Consider the following 24,256-nt stretch of genomic DNA (forward strand, 5'->3'; position numbering starts at 1 on the left):
AACAACGAGGAATTATTTCGCTACAACTGGAATAGTTGGAGTCATTCCCAAACACAGGTTATTTGGAAGGTATGTTTATGCTTGTATATTGATTCATATGTTTATTAATGCATGTGTTAATAATTTTATTTAGGTTATGCTTAAATGATCTAATATGTTTATTTTAGATAATTTTAGATAATTTAGCATGTCTAAATAAAATGATTAAATAAGCATTAGATGAATCAATCACATGATAGTTTATCTTTGTTATATTTTTAGGATCTTACTTATATGGTTAGATTGTAATCCATGTTTAGATAAAGATCATGTTTATATTTGTTTTAAAAATCATAAGAACACTCCTTTGATTTAATTGTTAAATCACAAATAAAATTTTAATTTTTCACTATGCATAGCAGTGTAGAAATATGATCATCGAATTTTTCGAATTCGCTTCCAACAACATACTCCCACCATAAGCTCAAAGCATTGTTAGAGGGGACTAATCTATTTTAAGAAAACTGCGTTAATCGCATGTCTTGACTTCTCTTTTTCCTAACTAGATGACCCATTCAACACTTGACCAAGTCGACAACTTCGACACTCAGACCTAATTGCTCAATAGTCGGTACTCAATCGACTCAACGGCTCGGACACTTAGACTCAACAGCTCGAGCCTTGGACTTGGCAACTCGGTCAACTCAGTGACTCGATACTCAACCGACTCAGTAGCTTGACACTTGGCCAACTTAGACTCGACACTAAATCGACTTGGCAAGAGCATTCGACATCCCGACTCAGCAACCTAGTCGAACAACACTCGACTGGCCACTTGGACTCAAGAAGAACTCAAGCCGCTCATATCTCATGGCACTCAGAATCACTTTGGAGCATTCGACCAATGATCATCCTACTCGAACTCTAGAAGTCCAGATTAGCCTGATCAACCCAAGCTGATAGCTTGAGATTATAGCTCAAGTCATATCGATAGATAAGTCTTGTTGTTTTTCCTATAATTTCAATTTAGAAAATTCATATTGTAAGTACCCCGGGTAAGTTTTGATATGATTAATATGTTAAGTTAGGCCCTGTTGTATATGATCCTTGTGTTTAAGTGTGCAAGAACTTAGGAACACAAGAAGTCGAGCGGAAGACGTAGCTAGCGAGAAGGATAGCATGGGAAGCGAGTCGACAGGCTCGGTCCATCCGAGAGACGAGGTGTTGTGGAAGAGTACACCAGCAAACGAGAAGGATGCGTGCAACACTTTCGAGGGACGAGAAGCTAGAGCGAAAGATTGCTCTAGGAAAATACCAGAGTTGGGTTCGGGTAAGCTCGATTCTAGACAGTCGAAAGATCACCCAAGCGTGCGAAAGCAGATGGTCAACAAGGATATTGGCCATCAGACTAGTTGCCTAAAACATGAGGCACGAAGGAGCCTCAAATAGAACCAAGGCGCCTCTATGCCTCACTATGGAACGTTGAGGGTTGTAAACGAGCCGAGTCGAGCTTTGGGGTGTTCAAACTTGTTTGATAAGGTAATCAAGCCGAGCTGAGCTTAAAATGAATCAAGTTTTTAAAATGATTGTTCAAGCTAGACTTGGTCATCCTTCCCTTCATATTGTTCAGTCGATCATAAATAAGTACGATTTACCTACTTCCTTTACTTTCTCTACATCTCATTCTAGTAAGGTCTGCATGGAATCTAAAAGTCATAAATTACCTTTCTCTTCATCCGACTGTGTTTCTAATTTTCCACTTGAACTAATTCATTCAAATGTTTAGTGCCCTACACCTTGTCTCACTGAAGTTTCCTATATTTTATTACCTTCATTGATCATTTTAGTAAATATACTTAGCTCTATTGTCATTTTCAAAAACAAGTTGAACGATATTTTAATTGTAAAATACTTTCTCTTCATTCTGATTTTGGAGGCAAATATCAAGCACTTCATCATCTTGTCTCTTGTTGAATTGTCCATTGAATCTCTTGCGCTCACACTCTAGAGCAAAATGCCTTAGCTCTTCTCTATCATGCATCAGTCCCGCGTAAATTTTGGGATGAAGCCTACCTCATTACTCATCACAAATGTCCTTTGGAAAAACTACACTTTTCTTCGATTTTTTAATTGTGCATGTTATCCGCAATTACGCCCCTACTCTAAACGCAAACTTGATTCTCGTTCATCATTATGTACTCTTCTTGGTTATAGTAATATGCATATACCAACTGAACGGTTATATATTTCATGACATGTTACTTTTGATGAGTCTCTATCCCCTTTTTCAGCAGATTTTTCAATCCTCTAGCTACAGGTGGCACATTCGTGTTACCACCTAATATTGTACCGGATCTAAGACATCTGATTTGTTCAACTTGAAAAGATATTAATATCAGAAGTGATGACATCTTAAGTCCTGCTCTAGAGCTCTATAATAATTCCCTTATACCATCGGAATCACCTCAAGTGGCTACTTCAACAAGAGCAAGATGCAGAAGGGATAATATTCTGAACCCATTCCATGTCCAATCTCGGAAGCCTAACTAGCCAAAGATAATATGTTTTCTATTTCTAGATCCTAAGATAATGCAAGTCCGTTGATCTACTTCATCATCTCCATTAACAAGTGACTTGGATGATGATGTTCCTTGTCGCATGGTTCCCTTAAGTGACATCTATGTACGATGTCCACCAATGGCAACCCAATATCCTCTTCCACGAGCTCTAGTGGCCTCTTCAAAATATGTTGAACCAACTTATTTTTTACAAGCAAACACGGATCCAAATTAGCATAGTGCAATGACTACAAAATTTGATACACTTCTTCGTAATGGAACATGGAGTCTAATTCCTCACACTCCCTCTATGAATGTTATGGGCTCTAAATAGGTCTTCCGTCTTAAGCATCGAGCTGATGGTTCTCTTGAATGGCACAAAGCTTGACTTGTAACTAAAGGATTTAGCAAACAACTTGGTATTGACTTCAATGACACCTTTAGCTCATCAAAATTACATTTGGCAGATTATTGTTATCGATAGTTTAGTTCTAATTGGCCTATACAACAATTAGATGTTTTTAATGCATTTCTTCATAGTCATATTGACGAAACTGTATTTATTGAGCAACCACCTGGGTTTATCCATCCACAATTTTCATCTCATGTTTATCAACTAAAGAAATCTTATATGGTCTTCAATAAGCTTCTCGTGCATGGTTTTATAGGTTATCTAATTGATTACAAACTTAAGTATTTTCTGGATTAAAGACAACTCTTCTCTATTCTACAAATATAATGATGGATCTATGATATTTTTTTTCTTATTTAGGTGGAAGATATTTTAATAACTATCAATGATCACAAGGGGAGTCTTCTCAATTAAAAATTTCCTATTCAAGATTTAGGAATGCTCGTTTCTTCCTTGGTATTAAACTTATCCCACATGATGAAGGACCCACATGATGAAGGATGTCTCCTCTCTCAAAACAAATATATTACTGGTTTATTCAAAGGGTGAAAATGGATGGAGCACGTTTGGTCTCCACACCAATTGCTCTAAACAATTTCTCTACATCTTCATCCTCTCTTGCTATGTCTGATCCCCAAATATATCGAAGCATTACTGAAGCTTTATAATATGTCACTATCACACAACCTGATATTACTTTAAATCGTGCTTGTCAGTTCATGCATACTCCTACTCAATAAAATTAGGAAGGTGTGAAGAATACTTCATTATCTCAAAGGTGGATATGCAATATTTCCGAGACGAAACCTTATATCATGGAATTCGAAAAAGTAACCTACAATATCTTGTTCAAGCACCGAGGCTGAATACAAAGTTATAGCTAATACAACGTCAAATTATTTGACTTCAATCACTTCTTTCTGAACTTGCGTCCAAAGTTGTATTAAAAATTTAGTATGACAATATTGGAGTCATATATTTTACAACAAATTCAATCTTTCATGCAGATACAAAACATATGGAAATTGATTTTTATTTTGTTCAAAAATGTATGACAACTCAACAATTATCTCTCAGATTTGTGCAGAAGATCAAATTATTGATATCTTCACCAAGTCATAGCTCTTTCTAATAGAAGTATAAAATCGTCTAGAGCAACAAGGTATTGAATGACTTACCAAATTATTAAACTTAATATTAAAAACGAAAAAAATGTCAGATTAGCAAAGGATAAGAACTTTAGTCCCCTATATAAAGACAAAGGAGATTTACAAAATTGTATGAATTATAGGATCATTAAGCTAATGAGTTATAAGATAAAATTTTGGGAAAGAGTGATTGAAAACAAATTAAAGAAGAAGACCAAGGAGACAAACAATCAATTTAGATTCAAGCATGAAAGGCCAACGATAAAAGTTATATATTCCCAGGCCACTAATAGAAAAGTATAAAAAAAAACAATTGGAAGTATCGAGCAAATAAACAAAACATACATATTATATTTATTGATTTAGAAAAAACTTATGGCAGAGTTTCGAGAAAATAATGCAGAGAACTATAAAAAAGAAAGATTTTAGTATAACATATATTGAAAATGAGGATGCAATGACAAAAGTCAAGACTCCAGACACATCAACCGAAGCATTTTTATAAAGATAAGGTTTCACCAAAGATCAACTCTAAATTTATATATTTTTATAGATTATAAACTCATTAGATTCATCCAAGATAAATTACCAAGGTGCATATTGTTTGCGGTTGAAATTGTTTTGTTTGGTGAGCCACGTGGAGTAAATGTTAAGCTTGAATCATAACAAAAAAACACTAGAAGTAAAAGAGGCTTAGTAGAGTAAAGAGTGAATATATAAAATTTAAATTTAATAATATTAGACGTAGCAAGGAAATGGTAGGATAAGAAAGAACAAGTTATATAAAATTGAGAACTTTAAGTATCTAGGATTGCTTTACAAAAGGATGGAGTAGTCGACATGAAGTTTAACATTAAATACAAGCAAGATGGTTGAAATGGAGAAGGGTGTTAGGTGTTCTTTGTGATCATAAGACACCTCCAAAACTTAATAGTTAAAAAAAAACAACGATTATGTAATATGAAGTTTAATGTTATACTATCAAGCAAGCACATTAGCATATGATGAGAGTCGCAAAAATGAGGATGTTAAAGTGGATGTGCGAATATACGAAATGGATAAAATAAAAAATGAGAACATTAGATGAGAAAATTGTGATATAAACATATACATAGGCAATCAATAAATGCTCAGATTAGGTGATATATGACCATAATAAATACAGACATTAATCAAGAAAGAGAAAAACTATGAAGACTTGCTTAGCAACAATAAAATTGGGTAAAATTCTTTTAAATATAAATGAGGATATAGTAGGGGATAGAATCTAATGACGTAGGAAGTTTTATATAGCTGACACCACTTAGTGGGATAAAGGTTTGATAGTTGTTGTGTATTCAAAATTGTTAAAGGCATATTTGATAGTAAACAAGAATGGATGAGGAATATAGGATTAAAACCTATTAGAGTTTAGTTTTGGAATCATGCCAAAGTGTTAACACAACACAATATACAAATTATATTATTATAGTCATAAAGTAGCTCCAACACGGTATGAGATTTTAAACTTTGGTCAATAGCGACTAAAATACTATAGAAGCAGTAAAAAAAAAAAACCTTGAGAATTGTCTATGTGACAGGAAGAAACCTATGGAAGCCAAGGTTGGCAACAAGGCCACCTAAAATTTTCTTCATCTTACCGCAAAAAACTAACAAGCTAGCGGGATAGAAATAATTATGGGAGCAAACTAAGTTATTTGTAAAAATCATTAACATAATAGTGATAAATTATAGTTGTGCAACAAACCAATATGTGCTCCAGACCTTTAGCACATCTTCATTATCAATGATATAAAATTGAAACTGATACTTTTATCAATCGTATGCAGTTCATGCATTTCTGAGTTGTCTTGCTGGCAGAGGCAAGGATAATGGATAATGTCATCAACTCTACTGCCCAATATAAGTGAATGAAAACAAAAAAAGAATGAAAACTTGGAGGTATCAAATTATATGATCTTATACCATCTTTGGTTAGAGTAGCAAATAGTAGTGCTACAGTAGTATTAAATTAAATCCAAAGGACTGAACATGCACAATATGGAACTCCCATCAAAATGGGTACTAAGGATCAAATATATGTAATTTCCTAAGGTTATTTCCAGAACACAAGGCCCTAAGAACCAAGGATCCATTCCAGTAGAGAACTCTCAACTGGAAAAATTGATGAGGCACCAAGGAACCAACGGACAGTGAATAATATGATTTTTTGTTATATAAATCTAGATCATAGATAATCGCAATATAATGGGAAAAAATGGTCATTGATGAGGTACTCAAGAAAAAAAATACAGTGACAATTTCAGTTTTGAAAATGCTGACCTGATGCCATCTTGGCAAATGTAGAAAAGGAGCTCTCCTCAAAAGGTAAAAATATCATTCTCACAACTAGACTTCCTGCATTATAGCTATGTTTAAAGGCAGCTTATATACTGATCTCAAATATTCAATAAAACTACAATGGGTACTAGACCTGCTTGTCAAGGAACTTAGTTTTTTTTATCAAGTAGATGAGTACCTAATTTATCAACTAGCCCATAAACAGCTTGGTTATATGGTGTATCCAACCATACTAGTACCATCTTTTCCCCTTCTTGTAGAATCAACTTTTGAAAAGATTGCCCAGTGAACAATAAGCACATCTTCAGAAGATATTTGTCAAAGTAAAAGTTTGAAATTCTGACAGCATTTCAGGTTAAGATTCAACAATTATTATATTTAAAGAGACAATAATTATCAATAATAGAACTTGCAAATGAAAATGTCAAACCTAAAGGGAAAAAGATCAGAATATCTAACAGTTCGGGAGAGCAGAAAATAAGTCCAGTAGCCCAACAACAAGCAGGAACCATAGGAAGCTTGAGATAAAGCAAATACAATCCCCTTTTCCTGCAAGCATTAGCAAGAGTTTTCTTAGAAAGTAAGGTGCATCAATGAGAAATAGCTATAAGGTACTTATCCTAAAATTGGTGCCAAGTCAACAATGAAAAATATCATTTGAATATGATAACTTCAAAGAAGAGGAAGAGAAACAAAAAAAGTAGAAACATACAATAAGTACTGACTAAGTATAAAGGGAAGGATGACTAAGTCCATTAATAAGATTATGCCCCTTCCGTTGGGGAAGATCACACACTCTTAATTAACTTTCTATAGTCATCCAAAAATGGAAGTCTGTTCTAGTGATCCGCAAACAAGCTCATCTGTTATGGAGGAAGGCACTCAGAGCCAACGCGCAAGCTTGTTTGCATCACCTACAAACCAGTAATGGAGACCATGAGATTTACTTAAAAATCCCTCTCCCACTTAGTTATTTATAAATGAGGAATTTTAACTATGCTAGCCTACTAAACTTGTAAACTAACATGCACACACAGCACAATATAAAAGCAATAAATAGAAAATCTAATTTTCAACTATTATGGCTTTTGTCTCTAGTTGTCCTCCGTGTGCTGTCATCCCAAGCTGCTGCCATATTTGGCCACCGCCACCGGGTCTAGCTGTCGCATCCATCTTGCTCCTAGTTCCGCTGCGCCTCTGGTCCTTAGAAGGTTCCACGCGTTGCAAGATTCGATCCGCAACATAAATAGAATTTTACATTTTGATCCTATATTCCATAAAAGGAATGTACATGTATCTAGATAAAAAATAAAATCCTAATAAAACTAAATACAGCTCCTGCTGTATTTAAATACAATCATGCACACACATATAAATGCCCTTGACATGTCAAGGGTCCAATCACACACATAATAACTAAAAGCCATAATAGTTGGATCCTGCATCCACAAAGTTAGCACATCCTACTATTAACCTGCCTAAATTATGTATGACATGTGCATAATTAACCTAATACCAAATACACAGAGGCAAAACCCTAGCTCTGATACCAATTGTTGGTTGCTACTCGGAAAACCTATAGGTTCCACTGTACAAAAATTTTGTACAAAGGTCTGAACCTTTTCCTAGCTACCATGTGTTCTTTTAAATTAAATTTTGGATCAGGAGCTTAACACATTTGATCCAAAACTTAATCTATTTGTTCTTTTAGGTTTTGACTTGGATCTCCTGCGGAACTTAACACGTTCGACCCAAATCTCCTTAAGTTATTAATTCCATTAAATATTAATTTCCATAATTGGTTCCCAGTACTGACGTGGCGAGGCACATGACCTTCTTGGATATGGGAACAACCACCACCGACTAGACAAAACCTTTTATAGAAAGCTAATATTTAATTTCCTAAAATAACTTTAGGTTAACCGAAAAGAACAATCAAATCACAAGGAAAAATAAAACAAAAGAACACATCATCGAAAACCATATTCGAAATACTAGAATCGTAAGCCTCTTGTATTTGGTATTATTTCCATAAATAACTAGTATGATGCGGAAAGAAAAATTACTAGTTATACCTTGTAGAAAAACCTCTCGATCTTCTACCGTATTCCTCTTCTAACCTCGGACGTTGTGTGGGCAACGATCTTCCGAGATGAGAAACCACCAACCACCTTCTTCTCCTCCTAGCTAGGTTCGGCCACAAAAAATAAAGCTTCACCAAGGAAGAAGAAAAACACCAACCAAGCTCCAAGAGATGCAAGCTTTCTCTCCTTCTTCTTCTTCTTCTCCAAGTAGTATCCGGCCTCCACAAGAGCTCCAAGCAATAGAGAGTTTCGGCCACCACAAAGAGGAAGAAAGGGAGAAGATGTTGGCCAGCCACACCAAAGAATAAGAGAGGGAGAATAATAGAGGTTGTATCTCATGAAGGCACCCTCACCCCTTCTTTTATATTCCTTGGCCTAGGCAAATTAGGAAATTTAATTACAATAAAATTTCCTTAATTTCCTTGACATGATTTAATTGAGAAAAATAAAATAAAATTTCCCAATTTAATCAATATTGGCCGGCCACATCAAGGGGAAACAATTTAGACAAGTTTTAATCAACAAATTAAAACTTCCTAATTTGTTTCCGGAAATTTTAAAAAATAAAATTTCTCTTCAAAAATCTCTTCATGGTTGATAAAAGGAAATTTCTATAATTTTAATTTTACAACATGTGAATAATTTTTAAAGAGAAAATAAAATATCTCACCAATCTACAAATAAGGAAAGAGATCTAATCTCTTTCTTTAATCTTTTGTAGATCTTTTATAAGAGAGATATTTTAATTTTAATTCTCTTTAATAAATTATTTCTTCCACATAATAAAAATTAAAATTAAAATTCCTTTTTAATTTAATTTGGCCGGCCCCCACTAGCTTGGGTTCAAGCTAGGGGCCGGCCACCTAATACCGGCCCTTGCTTGGTTCCCAAGCTAGCTTGGCCGGCCCCTTATTGGTGGGTATAGAAGGTAGGTATAGGTGGGTATAGTACTCTATAAATAAGAGGCTATGATAGGGACCGAGAGGAGGAATTGGTTTTGGTCTCCCGATAAAATTAAGCATCCCGTGTTCGCCCCGAACACACAACTTAATTTTATCAATAATAATTCATTCCACTAGAGAACTATTATTGAACTACCGCACCAATCCCAAATTACATTTTTGGGCTCCTTCTTATTATGAGTGTGTTAGTCTCCCTGTGTTTAAGATATCGAATGTCCACTAATTAAGTGAGTTACTGACAACTCATTTAATTAATATCTAAATCCAAGAGTAGTACCACTCAACCTAATTGTCATGTCGGACTAGGTCCACCTGCAGGGTTTAACATGACAATCCTTATGAGCTCCTCTTGAGGACATTATCAACCTAGTATCTCTAGGACACAGTTTCCTTCTATATCAACAACACACACTATAAGTGATATCATTTCCCAACTTATCGGGCTTATTGATTCATCGAACTAAATCTCACCCATTGATAAATTAAAGAAATAAATATCAAATATATATGCTTGTTATTATATTAGGATTAAGAGTACACACTTCCATAATAACCGAGGTCTTTGTTCCTTTATAAAGTCAGTATAAAAGAAACGACCTCAAATGGTCCTACTCAATACACTCTAAGTGTACTAGTGTAATTATATAGTCAAGATAAACTAATAACTAATTATACTACAACCTTCTAATGGTTTGTTCCTTTCCATTTTGGTCGTGAGCTACTGTTTATAATTTATAAGGTACTGATAACATCATCTTCTGCATGTGACACCACATACTATGTTATCTACAATATAAATTAAATGAACAACTACAAATAAATGTAGACAATTTGACCAAATGTGATTCTTTATACATAATGAATGTTTACAAAGCTTAGGCTTTCAGTATACACTCCAACAGAAAGATCACCCAGGCATGCGAAAGCAGATGGTCAACAAGGATATTGGCCATCGGACTAGTTGCCTAAAATATGAGGCACGAAGGAGCCTCAAATAGAACCAAGGTGCCTCTATGCCTCACTATGGAACGTTGAGGGCTGTAAACGAGCCGAGTCGAGCTTTGGGGTGTTCAAACTTGTTTGATAAGGTAATCAAGCCGAGCCGAGCTTAAAATGAATCAAGTTTTTAAAATGATTGTTCAAGCTTAGCTTGGTTTATTTTTTACTAGCTTGAGCTTGTTTGAAGCATGACTTGAGCTTGGTTCATTTAGATATTATCGAGCTCTCAATATAAGTTTGGCTTGAGCTTGGTTCGAGCTTGGTTCGTTTAGATGTTATTGAGTTTTTAATTCAATCATATTTGATTGTTTGAAACTTTTAGTTGTTTGATTGGTTATTAAACTTGATAATTTAAACTTATTTATTTATTTATTTTATTATTTATTTAATATATTAAAAAGAGCTTTATTAATGAATAATGTTCTTGAACATTGTTCACAGATGCTGTTCACGAATATTATTCACGAATGTTAATGAGTTGTACACATATGTATTCAAGCTTGTTTGTTTAGTTTAACGAGTTATTTAAGCTTATTTATTTAATTAATCTTGTATATATTGAACGAACATAAACAAGATCTTATCAAGCTAAACACCAAGCTTGTCCACGAATGCTTGGTTCATTTACAGTCCTAGGAACATTGCAGCGCTAGGAGTGGAGGTGTCTCAGTGCTAATGAAGTCGCCTCCCCACCAGAAGACCTGTTGCGACAAAGCACCGTTCGAGGCATTACACTAGATAGGATTTGTTGACATGGAGGCGCCTTTATGCTAACTAAGGCGCCTCGGTTGCCACATCAGCCAATGGTAAAAAGTGTTATGAGCACTATAAATAAAGGGTCTATCCTCTAGCTCAAACACAACTTGAACAACAACTTTTGTAATTCACTCAGTCTTTTTCTGAGTTTTAAAGAGTGTAACAGGCTTCTCCGCCTTTAAAGAAGGAAATATTTTAGAGTTTTTTTATCTGTCTTAGATTAACAATCACCTAGGTTGTAACCAATTAAATTCTGTACCTCTTTCCTTTTATATTGTTGTTTATTTTAATTATTTGTGCTTAATTAATTGTGCATCCTTGCTAAAGAAAAAGTAAGAGATAATTTTTTAATTACAAGCTATCCCCCCTCCTCCTCCTCCTCCTCCTCCTCCTCCTCCAGCCGACCTCTCCAGACCAACATATATATCTCCGACGATATATCCAAGAGTTTTAATAGTTGTGTTTCTCCACACAAATCTATAAAGCCCTCTCCTTTAATACATTGAGTGGTGTGTAAGGTAATAAAGGCTTCAAGAGATCGGCTCAGAATGGCAGGTGATATTGTGCCTGCCTTTCACTCATCTTGATTGTGTGGACAACACCTTCTATTATTGCCATAATCATTGTGTCTCCTCTAGGTTAATAGTTTCTCTGCTCGATTGAGGAGCTCATTATAATTGCACAGAGGTCTCTTCACTACGAACTGAAAGAAATCCTCTCCTCTAAGGCCTATAAGAAGACACTAGTTAATACCTCCTAAGTTGGCGAGGGGGACCTTGAATTCACTTGATTGAACTGTTGAATATACTTCTAGAGAATCTCCTGTTGGTTGCTACTCGGAATACCGTCTTAGTTCCCCTGTACAAAAATTTGTACAAGCATAGAACTATCCTAACTACCCATGTGTTCTACTGAAGTTAAATTTGGATTGCAAACGATGCTTAACATTATTAATTCAAATTGTCCTTCAGAAGTTAAACTTGGATTGGAAACAATACTTAACATTTTTACTCCAAGTTTAACCGATGTGATCTTCCTAAGTTAAATCATATTACAAAAGTTATCAAATATCTATTTCAAAGATCGGCTTCCAGGTTAAACATGGCGAGGCACTAGGCCTTCTTGGGTATGAGATCATCCACCACTTCCTAGACAGCCTCACAAAGAAATCGGATATTTAACTTCTTGTAGTAAACTAGGTTTAACTATAGAGACCTCAATAGAAACACAATATCGAAACATGAAATCGAACAATAAAATCGATAACAAAAACGATAACTTACAACCGTTAACCTCTTATGTTTGAGTTTTCAAGATTTATACAAAAGATGAACTAGTCATGATGCGGAAAACTAATAACTAGTTATACCTTTTGTAACTTATAGACCTCTTGATCTTCTATTGTATTCCTCTTCTTCTCTTGGATGTCGTGTGGGCGACGATCTTCCAAGATGAAATACACTCAAGCTTCTTCCAAAGCTTCCAAGATCCGGCCACCAACTAACTTCCAAGGGATGCTAGACAAGAGAGCTTCATTCTCTTCTTCTTCTCCTTCAAGCAACAGGCCACCAAGAGATCTCCACACAAGATGTCGTCGGCCACCAAGAGAGAAAGCAAAAGGAGAAGAGAAAAGGACAAGGGTCGGCCACCAAGGATTGGAAGAGAGAAATAGAAGATGTGTTATTCTCATGAGGCACCCCTCCATCTCTTTTATAATCCTTGGTCTTGGTAAAAAAGTAAAGTTTTAAACATAATTAAAACTTCCTTATATTCCTTGCCAATGACTAAAAAGGAAAGTTTTAAAACAAAAAATTAAAACTTCCCTTTCTTCTTGTCATGGTCAACCACCTCCTTGTGCTCCAAACAAGGAAAGTTTTAAACACAAAATTAAAACTTTCTTATTTGTTTCCGGTAAGAAATTTTAATTAAAAAATATCTCTTTTAAATCCCTTGTTGATTGTAAAAGGAAAATTTTATAAATTAAAATATCTCTTTTAAAAAAGCATGTGGATGGTTACCAAAAAGGAAAGTTTTATCAAAAATTAAAAATTTTCTTGTAACTACAAATAAGGAAAGATATCAAACCTTTCTCTTAATCCTTTGTAGAAAGCTATAAAAGGAAAGATTTAAAATTTTAAAAACTCTCTTTTAAAACTATGACTTCCACAAAAGGAAAGATTTAAAAAAAATTAAAATACCCTTTTAATGTGATGTGGCCGGCCACCTAGCTTGGGCTCCAAGCTTGGCCGACCATATAACATGGCTCCAATTCTTGGCTTGGTCGGCCCTAGCTTGGGCTCCAAGCTTGGCTTGGCCGGCCACCATAAGGTGGGTAAGAAGCTTGGCTCTAAGTGGATATAAGGCTTTATAAATAAGAAGCTACAATAGGGACCGAGAGGAGAAATTGATTTTGGTCTCCCGATGAGCTTGACCTTCCCATGTTCACCCCGAACACTCAACTCAAGTTCATCCATAATATCTCATTCCACTAAAGAGTTATTATCGCACTACCGCACCAATCCCATATTACAATATGAACTCCTTCTTATCATGAGTGTGTTAGTCTCCCTGTGTTTAAGATATCGAATGTCCATTAATTAAACGAGTTACTGACAACTCACTTAATTAATATCTTGCTCCAAGAGTAGTACCACTCAACCTTATTGTCATGTCAGACTAAATCCACCTGCAGGGTTTATATGACAATCCTTATGAGCTCCTCAAGGGGACATCGTCAACCTAGATTCCTAGGGCACAATTTCATTCTATAATCAACAACACACCATATAAATAATATCATTTTCCAACTTATCAGACCTATTGATTTAACGAACTAAATCGCACCCTCTGATAAATTAAAGAAATAAATATTAAGTATACGTGCTTGTTATTATATCATGATTAAGAGTACATACTCCATAATAACAGAGGTCTTGTTCTTTTTAACAGTCAGTATAAAAAGAACAACCTCAAATGGTCCTGCTCAATACACTCAGAGTGTACTGGTGTAACTTTATAGTCAAGATAAACTCATACCAAATTACATTACAACTATTCCAATGGTTTGCCTCATTCCATCTTGGTTGTGAGCAACTATTTATAATTTATAAGGAACTGATAACATGATCTTCTGTGTCTCCTCACACCATGTTATGTACAATATAAATTAAATGGACAACTACACTTAGCATAATTATAGACATTTGATCAATGTGATTTTTATTTTAAAATAAATGTTTATACAAAAAGCTAGACTTTTAGTATACACTCTAACATCTCCTGCTCTTACTACTTCGAGTTGAAAAAAACTAAAGGTAGTTTATTAATATTATTTGCAACGGGCAAAATAACCCCCTAATGCTTAAGACACCAAGAGTGGTTTGAGAAGAAAAATATCGATGTGTAGAAAATTGAGAGTTCCAAGTAGCCTTATTCTCTGCGTACCTCCCATTTCATAAGAAATATGCATAAAAAGATTGTGCCTACGCTTCTCTAAAATCTGTAACCACTTATCTATTGTGGTCTCACTTCTCGATTTAACCGCCCTTCCCATAAGGTATAAATTACTTTGTCACTATAGGTTGTGAATCAATACATACAGCCCAGCATGGCCAATTCAACAAGGGATCAGGGTGATGGTTGAGTCAGGGTAGATGAGTCCAACCTATTTTAAAGAGCTCAAGTGTCATATTGCACGGAGACCCGAGTGGCTGAATCACACAAGAGATTTGGTTTACCGAGTTAGCAAGGGAGTTTGAGCCATTAGAGTTGATGAGGCGACAAGGTGCTAAATGCTAATGCAACTAAATGTCTAAGCATTCGAGCTAAGGTGCTCGACCAAGAATTGAGGTGCTCAAGTTGTTGAGTACCTTACATGCTTAGATTTATTGACGCGGTTAAAGATTATTCTCTCCGTATCATACCTAAAATAAAAATCCCAAAATTATGCATTTTTACATAGAAGCTCCTATTTTGATAATCACCGCTTAAAATCGAACTGACTAGGCCAAATAGATCAAAAATCGAACAAATAATTTTTTTTTGAATCAACCAATTTTTTCTACGAAAATTGAACTAATCGAACCGATAAAATATAGATTAATTCAATTTTTTTTTTGACCGAATTAACCAAAATTTTAAAACCTGATTCGATTTCAATTGAAAAAATCAATATTTTATTTAATTAATAATATTCCTATTAATTTTAAAATAAAAATAATTAAATTAATATTCTTATTCAGTTTATTTGGTTTAATTGAATTATAAAATTTAAAAAATCAAAATCAAACTAAATTTTTTAAAAAATTGAAAATCGAATTAACCAAACCGAATTTCTAAATTCGGTTGGTTTAGTTCGGTTCGATTAATTCGATTTTATTAAATTTTTGCTCACTCCTACATTTACTCTCCTATCCTTCAAATATTGTTCCAATTATTATCTCTCAGTTAAATTTTTCATATAAACTATGAATTGGTCGGACATGCTACAACAGTTATGAAATCGTAATTATTATAATAATGATTTCATAGTTAGTAGATAAACAGAGTTATATGCCATTTTAATAATTACGAAATCATAAATCTGAAAATATATGTTATAGCAGCTGTTAAATTGAAACTGTTACAATGTGTCTAACCAAATTTAGAATTTAAACAATAAATACTAATGGAAAAAAATACTATAGCGTTTGAATTTTTTTATGCTTTTTTATTTAAAAATAAAATAGGACGACCTTTGATAATTTGGAAAAAAAATGTTGGGCAGACTTTGACTTTTGCCTAAATCTAAAATGGATGATTAGAATTTGATGAATTAGAATATTTTTTTAAAATTTTTAGGATTATTTTTAAAGATGTTTAAATAATATTATATTTTATGAGTCAATTATATATATTTTTTATTTATTATCATATATAATTATAAAAAAAATACCTAATTAATTTTTATTAATAATATTTAATTACTTTTTTAGTTAAATAAATTTATTTTCCGGTCCGTCAGATTCTGGCCAGCCTAGAAATTGCGTTAAAAGATGTTGTTCTCTCGTTTGAAACATTCAAAAAAGGCACAATTTATTTATTTGGAGAATAGAAATTCATCATTACTAAAATAATAGAGACGACATAATTGAACGAGTCAAAGGCATTTGGATAAAGTAATTAATAAATATGAAAGAGGACATGAAAAATAATCGAACAAATCTCGCTTCTTCAGCTTCTTCCGGCGAGAGACGCGGTCGTTCAAACACGTATACGACCGCTGCGCAAGTTCACGGAAAGCCGGTCGGTCATGGAGGCGATGAGGCACGCCTCCACTTTCCTTCGCTTTCCTGCGCCGCCCGACATCAGCTTGCCTTCCTACGCGCTCGTCGTTCTAAACCAGCGCCTCCCTCGATTCGCGCCCGTACTTTGGAGCCACGGTGACCTCCTCGCCCCTTTGCTTCCTCTTTCTTCGCCTTGGGATTCCGTTGGTGTTCGTATTATTATTATTATTATTGTGTGTGTGTGATCAGCAAAGCTCCGTGTTTTTGCCGATGGAGGGGCGAATCGTGTGTATGACGGCATGCCCAATTTATTCCCTGAGATAGATCCGATGGAAGTGCGGCACAGGTTAGGGCTTTATATATCAATCCTTTCGAAATTTTTTGTTTCAGGTTCAAACTTTCTGTTCAATTTATGCCAATTAAATCTTCACTTCCTGAAAATCTGGTCTTATTTAGTCTTAGACCAAGATCTAGCTTGGTAGCTCAAGTGAAAGGCTTGTAGTTTAAAAAGAATTAGTTCGTCGCAGAACTTAGTTGAACTGAATTGTAAAGTACATTATCCTGAATAATTGGGCATAACTCTTTTGAAGTATGGCCATTTATTTGTCTTCTTTCCTTCACAGCCATTTGTCTTTTCTTCTGAATCTTGGCCAAGTCTATAAATCTCGATTCTCAATGTCAATAATAAGGCACCAATGTACTTACTTGATTCTAATGGTGATATAAGCTCAGATAGTTGGAAGAGTGATTTTTCCTCTTTCTATATTATATACTTTTCCATTTTCGCTGCACCTCTACCTTAGCCAAATTTTCTTCAATTTTAACTAAGTTATTGAGATTTTATATTTCATTTTGAAGGTACAAACCAGACATAATTAGGGGTGACATGGACTCAATAAGACCAGAAGTGAAGGAATTCTATGTTAACATGGTAATCTCTTTTAAGGTTGTCATATCATGGTTGTTAACATTTTATCACTACTGAAAGATACTGAACCTTATGTTTATCATAGGAAGCTCTAGTTAAACATTATAATGCACTCATGCTGTTTGGAGTACAATATATCTAAGCATAATGACTATATAAACTACAATGCCCTATAAATTCAAAACAATGCATATGAGTATACAGAGATTCTATTTTGTAATTTCGTTCATGATTCCTCTGTTGCATAGTTTAGCATAAGAACTCCCTGCAGAGCTAATAAATGTTACTCAATGACATTAAAGTGTGTTTGTTTTATAGGGTGTCAAAGTAGAGGATGTATCATATGACCAGGACACCACAGATCTACACAAATGTGTTAATTATGTTTGTGATTCCATGGACGAATTGGCTAAGTCAAATGTGAGTAGCCAGCATGCCTAATTCTTTTCTTATTTCCACATATTTTAGCTGATGATCATAATTGTATCACAAATTACTATGATTAGATGCTTGTTCATTATTATGATTGATAACTTGATGCATCAATTAGTAAATGTCTAGCACATGCTGATGAATTCATGCTTTGAATGCTAACCACATGCCTTCCATAGGCAAGGAATGAAATAATACCTTTTCTCTGAGCAAGTTCACCACATATAAGAAAACAATAAATTGAATACATCACTGGGAAATGTTAGAGATATTAAATTAAAAGTGTTACTGATTCAGTAAGCTTAGTCCCACATCAGTAATTCTATATTTGGTATCTTATCGTGATACTATGTATATCCAACTAACGGTTACCGCATGAATATGGTAAAAAAACATAATATTTAATGCCTCAAATTCTGCCTCATACTAAAGCCATCTTTGAGAATAGTGCCTTCCTAGAGGAGTGGGGTGAATAGTGCTTTTTAATTTTTGAAAATGATTTAACATGGTTCGACCCCCAGGTTTCTATTCCACACCCTATTGTTTCTATTCCATGCCCTATCTCATCAATCGATCATGGCTCAGTTGTCGGATGGAAAATTCCAATCGACTATGTTGTAATGCTAGCATGGCTTGTTTGATGAGATAATGGTTAGATATGTTGATGATAAAAGTGGAGCAGTTGATTGTTGAAGATTCTAGTCAACTGCTGCGGATTGATCAACAACAATAAACAACCAAACCAAAAGCTGTAAAAGAAGTTAGAGCGGGATTGAAGGCTAACATTCCCGGAGACATACTAAGCAAATTCCTAAGATTTGCTGTGTTATCCTTTAGTTTCGCTTATGTAATCATTCTCAAGTGTAAGTCTTTCTTTTGTCCATTTTGGACATTCCTAGACCTATTCCTAGGCACGCGCCTATCTTTCTTGGATTACATACCTAGGCCCTTTTTTCACTTGCCTCTTCCTAGGTAAAGTAGTCCTATCATGAATTCTAGTCCTTGAGATATTGTAAAATTTACTCTAGCCTATCATAATACCTAATGCCAAAATTATGCATGGGTAAATGTATATAAGTATTACCCCATACATAGAAGAATTTGAATTCAAATACAAATTAGGAGAGTATAATTTCTCCTTTACCTTTGTCTCTATCTTAGCATGAGTCCATTCTTCTTTCATCTCCTTGCTTCTTCTTTCCCTCACCTTTCTTTTGGGCACTTTGTATGGTAATGGCCCTCTTCTCCACATGTGAACCAAATGATATGGTTCTTCTTCTTCTTCGAGGCATCTAATTTAGATAGCACAAATGTGCTTATTTGACTTGGTGCCAATGGAGGTACTCAAGACTTGAGCCTCTAAGACTTCTTTACTTTTCATGGACTATCTTTCATTCCTTTAAGAGTTAGATGGTTCCCCACTTGATCCATCTAATATAGAAGGCCTAAAATCCTCATTGGCTACCTCAACTTTTGGAATTCTATCTCTTCCTCTTCTACCTCTCGTGGAGCTTCATATCTCTTTTCACTTTCCTCCACTTCCTCTTTAATTTCATAATCTTGGATTTTTACCTTTTTCCTTTTTCTCGGGTTTCTCATTACTTGTTTCCATAGGTCCCTTACATCTTTTCACACCTCATCTATCTTGTCCAACATCCTCTTGGGCACCTCCGATATTAGGAATCTCAAACCTTCTTATTCCCTTCATATAGCTCAATATGGTGCTCCGGCCAATCATTTCTTCGAATTCTCATTCCGGTTTTATCCAAAGGCCATGTATACTCCTCTTTCGATGTGTACACCATTTCAAAATCCATTTAGAGCCAAACTCCCATCCATCTCTTTCAAAATACAAAGGCTTCATAACATAGTAGAGGATTGTACTCTATCTTGGCCATCTTTTATTGCTTGGTCAGTGGTTAGTCCTTCCGAAGTCAGTCACGTTTTGATACCACTTGTTACATCAGATACTGGAGCCAGAGGTGGTGGAATAGCGATTGTTACCTACAAATGCGATTCTATCTTCTCTTGCTATTCATTGCAAGGTTACAAGCACAATTAGTAACGTGGAAAACACAAATAAGAATCACACTTACCAGAATCGCAAATGGTTAAGCAACCCATAGTCTCCTACTCCACGACCTATGATCCAACCGATGGACCCCGCTTGGAAAACTACTGACTTTCTTCTTTTTGATCAACTACTGAAGGTGGAGAAACTTGTTACAAGCTTAAGAGTTACAAGGATTACAATGAAAGCTTAGAGCACTTGGAGAAGTTCTAACAAGACCTAACTAGCCCTATTTTCGCCAACTTTGAAGACTCCAACGAGCTTCTCTTTTATAACCTTCAATCATCCAACATTGTTTCTCATCTGCTAGTAGTTGACTGTTTTGCTGATGGTTGTCTGGTTCTTGCAATCTGATTGTTATCGTGTAGCAATGGCTTCATACTGCCAGTCGACTCAACCCGAATAGAACCATTCTATTTGCTAGTTCCTCGGGCCCACCATATCCTACTAAACACGAGTTTACTTGGGTCACTATACCCTTCTAAACACATTCATATACTCATCTCTCGAGCTTGGTTGTTTACTGCACTGGATCATGTTCCATGTAAATCATGTGTTTGTTATAAAATGAATGATATCATATATTGGTGATAACGAGTCTGAAACTGTGCAAGGTTCTTACATTAATAGCTGTCCTCCATTCCTTGAAGAAACTGTCATAAATATTCAAATTTAATTCCTCATCAAATTTCTCATGAGATCAAAAGCTAGAAGACTTAAACTATTTTTTTTTGCCTGTCCAGAACAAATAAACAATCTAACTACTGTGATGAGTATCCTGTATTTTGGCCTTCATTTTCTCTTCATACAAATGGAGATGCATACTAACATTATGAAAGCTCTCCTTTTGAGCAAGTCCATGGTAGTTTGTGTAGTGAGACTGAGGAAATTGTACTTGTTTCAAGTCAATGCTAGTAGTTTGTGCAAATTTTCAATATCTTAGTAACCCTATCTATTCTTAGAATCAATTTGTTACAGCTGACTGAAGCCGCATACTCATCACAGTTTTGCATTTTAATTGCTGGAGCTCTTGGCGGAAGATTTGATCATGAAGCTGGAAACATCAACGTATTGTACAAGTTCTCAAACATACGAATCATTCTTCTTTCAGATGATTGTTTGATCCAACTTCTTCCAAAGACGCATTGCCACGAGATCCACATCCAGTCATCAGTAGAAGGCCCGCATTGTGGATTGGTTCCTATAGGTGCACCATCTGCCAGCACCACTACCACTGGTCTGCAATGGGATTTGAGTTACTATCTGATCATTAATCCTTTAATCTTTTATTTCATTTCTTATGACCAAAAAGTCCACAATACGGATTAGCATCTAACTAAATTCTAATGGAAATTTGGCTTGGTCATGGTTTATTTGCAGCTGACACAGGAATGAGCTTTGGCGGTTTGATAAGCACTTCAAACATTGTGCGCGAAGACACGATTACTGTCAAGTCTGATACAGATCTTCTTTGGACTATCTCTATTAAAAAGGATTTTTGAGAGACATCTTTTGAATGCTGTTTTTCTGGTGATTATAAGCTGTTTATCTGGTGACACTAGGTTATATCATTTAGGAATGAAACAGAAAAGGAGCAATTTTGTAGGTTTTACCTTGTTTGATAAGTCATTGATAAGTTTTTAAAAAAAAAAAGCTTGTGATTTGTAGTAATGTCTTGGTGTTTCTTAGATTTTTTTTTTTTTTTAAAAAAAAAAGCCTGAAATGATTATTATAGGGTCCCATATCCATCAAATGACCCCTTGCCCTGTATTATTGAACTGTAGATAATTTAGTTGTTTTCCATTGTAACAACTGTGTTTATTGAACTGTAGATAATTTAGTTGTTTTCCATTGTAACAACTGTGTAGATGTATCACTCCTTGATTGTATTAACTTTGCTTCTCTGGATTATTATTATTTTTTCACTTGTTGCATTTTGTTCTTCATCATTAAAGGTAGTCTCGAATGGACATTTCACTAGAGGTTTCAACCTACATTTTATGAAACCTTTTTAAATCATAAATCCTAAACCCTCTAGAGTTCTTAGATGGGAACTGAACCACCTGACTCACTTGGGGAGGTTCACTCTAAATCATCTACAGCTTGAGATAATTAGACTCAATGCTGCAACCTAGTCGACTATCATCTATGTTGGTAGAAAGTCTTGGGTATGCTTCCACCAAAGTTGCTATAGCATCTCCTTTGAAGTCTATGTCAAGAACATAACTGACCATGTCAAAGATGCTTAATAAAAAACAAAATCTTAATTCTCACAACCGCTGAATTTTGGCTAATCTCTATGCAAGCTTAAGCAATCTAGACAAACCCTATATTGAAACAAAGTCTTCCTAGGTTAATCTCAAATTGACTCACTGAAAGGCTAATGAGTGATCCTCTGGTGGCAGATGAAGAAGAAGCTTTAAGCAAGGTCACATTTCCTATTATGGTACTTTCTAAAGCCAAGGGCAATCCCCCGGACATTACCCTTACATCCTTTGGCGACTTGTTCTCGGAACAATTGGCAACTATAGTTGTTTATCCCTAGAGGCCATCTAGGATACAAAATAGGGTGAAAGAGGGAGCAAAGACTTACATCACAATTTTTTTATTTCGATAAAAGAAAATATATTATAATACGTCGTAGCTGAGATTTAAACTATAAATAATAGTCAGTTAAACAGAGATGTTTAGATGCCTGAAACTTCTAAAGGCCACAAATTTGATCACTTCAGCCCTTGATCTAGCAAAGGGAAGGCAAAACTTAGAATCTAACGGTTGGAAGCACGCATGTGCTAATCAGGTCAGATTCGCACTTGATCTGAGGGTGTGGATCAACTTCAAGTTCCCCTATTAGATCCAATGACTTAGTTCAACCCTGAAGAAAATAACTAATACAGTTTTAATGAAGAGAGAAATCATTGCTTTGATTTTAATGTTGCGGGTGATAGATTACATATGAATAATAATAGAGTAAAAATTTCTGCATGGGATATCCAATTAGTTTGAGAATGACAAATATATTATAATAAAATAAAAGATCAATTTCCCAGATACACATATTATTAAGACACATACTATTAAGAATAAAAATCTTTTTCATGTCTTAGTCAACTAATATAATCATTTTTTATTACAGTAATAATGGAACAAAATTAAAATGTGGACTTGCTGTTGTGGTCCTTCCTGCTTGCGACTTTTGATTCCTGAATCAAACATAGATAATGATCACCCGCCAACTTGACAAATCTAGCCCACTTGATTTAGTCCCCACGTCAGATGTCGACTACATCACATCAGAATTTAAAAAAATAATAATTTGATCTTTTTAAATACTCTAGTAGTGCATTGAATCCATATATTTTCTAGTAATTTCTTTTTTTAAAAAAAAAAATTTATTAGAAATTTTAAGAATTTTTTTTATACAATTGATTAAAGGACATATTTAAAATTATGGATATACTTAAATTTCAGATTTTTCATAGACACTCCAGTCGATAACTATGGTTATGTATTAACAGTATTATGATGTTAAATTTTTAAAAATATTACTACGGTATTATATTTTAAAAATTAGCATCATTTTAATATTGTATAAATTTTAAAATTAGCATCACTTTAATACTGTAATTTTAAAATTAGTATTAAAGTAATATTGATTTTTAAAAATCAATAGTATGAATATTGATTTTTGAAATGTAACAGTAATATTATTCTTTAAAATATAATAGTACTGTTATTCTTTAAAATTTTATACATAGTGTCGTTCTTTGAATACAGTATTACAATACAATAGTTAATGAGTGGGATAAAATAAAAATAAAAATATTTAAAAAAATCTAAAAGTTAAATAAGTTTTTAAAAAATTACTCTATTTTAAATGCGACCTCTTATCAATTGTTTTTTTAGTTAATTAATTTTGAAACGACTGATTCGGTTAAAAAAAAACTTTCTATTAAGGATTAAATTATTAGAAGTAATCTCGAGGATGAGTGTCGTTATGAATTTTGATGTTTAGATAAAGGATTTAAATTAGATTTATTTTTATATTTAATATATATATTTGAGTTATGTGAATTTACATAATATACATATATCTTTACCTTGATGACTTCGGCTCCAATAAATAATGGTGCATCTGAAAGACTATGGATAAGGTAGCAAGGATAAATTGAGGGAAGTACACTTCGAGACATACGCAAAGGATGACATTAGGATAAGTCGTGGCTTGAATGCATCCGAGAGACGAGAGTTAAAGGAAGGAGACTTAAAGATAAGAGGTTAAGGCTGTAAAGAAAAGTCAAGTGAGTCATGAAAGTCTAAGTG

General features: G+C 34.4%; 1 protein-coding gene and 1 long non-coding RNA gene across 3 annotated transcripts; one reads left to right on the forward strand and one right to left on the reverse strand.

Annotated features, from left to right (window-relative positions):
* Positions 1-6,131: 6,131 nt before the first annotated feature.
* Positions 6,132-6,987, reverse strand: LOC122024901. The gene is made up of 3 exons (XR_006123524.1): positions 6,868-6,987; positions 6,616-6,776; positions 6,132-6,494 (listed from the first exon to the last, which is right to left on the reverse strand). It is a non-coding gene; the product is annotated as an uncharacterized LOC122024901 (long non-coding RNA).
* A 9,422-nt stretch (positions 6,988-16,409) lies between these two features.
* On the forward strand, positions 16,410-21,855 carry LOC122024531 (thiamine pyrophosphokinase 1-like). 2 transcript variants are annotated; one of them, XM_042583185.1, is made up of 6 exons: positions 16,410-16,658; positions 16,752-16,848; positions 17,361-17,433; positions 17,749-17,850; positions 20,912-21,188; positions 21,314-21,855. In XM_042583185.1, the coding sequence occupies exons 1-6, from the start codon at positions 16,529-16,531 to the stop codon at positions 21,433-21,435; spliced, it is 801 nt and encodes a 266-aa protein (XP_042439119.1). In that variant the 5' UTR covers positions 16,410-16,528; the 3' UTR covers positions 21,436-21,855. The 2 variants fall into 2 exon arrangements, with proteins under 2 accessions (XP_042439119.1, XP_042439120.1); XM_042583186.1 differs by having other exon boundaries at positions 16,413-16,658; positions 20,939-21,188.
* Positions 21,856-24,256: the final 2,401 nt, after the last annotated feature.

The sequence above is a fragment of the Zingiber officinale genome, chromosome 9B (genome assembly GCF_018446385.1).
Source record: "Zingiber officinale cultivar Zhangliang chromosome 9B, Zo_v1.1, whole genome shotgun sequence".
NCBI classification, from domain to species: domain Eukaryota; kingdom Viridiplantae; phylum Streptophyta; class Magnoliopsida; order Zingiberales; family Zingiberaceae; genus Zingiber; species Zingiber officinale.

What these genes read in the sequence shown, in the direction of transcription:
- LOC122024531 (XM_042583185.1), top strand. Translation starts at nt 16,529, where the DNA reads ATGGAGGCGATGAGGCACGCCTCCACTTTCCTTCGCTTTCCTGCGCCG. An exon ending in AGGAATTCTATGTTAACATG is followed by an intron (nt 17,434 to 17,748) that starts GTAATCTCTTTT and finishes TTTGTTTTATAG; the next exon opens with GGTGTCAAAGTAGAGGATGT. An exon ending in ACGAATTGGCTAAGTCAAAT is followed by an intron (nt 17,851 to 20,911) that starts GTGAGTAGCCAG and finishes AATTTGTTACAG; the next exon opens with CTGACTGAAGCCGCATACTC.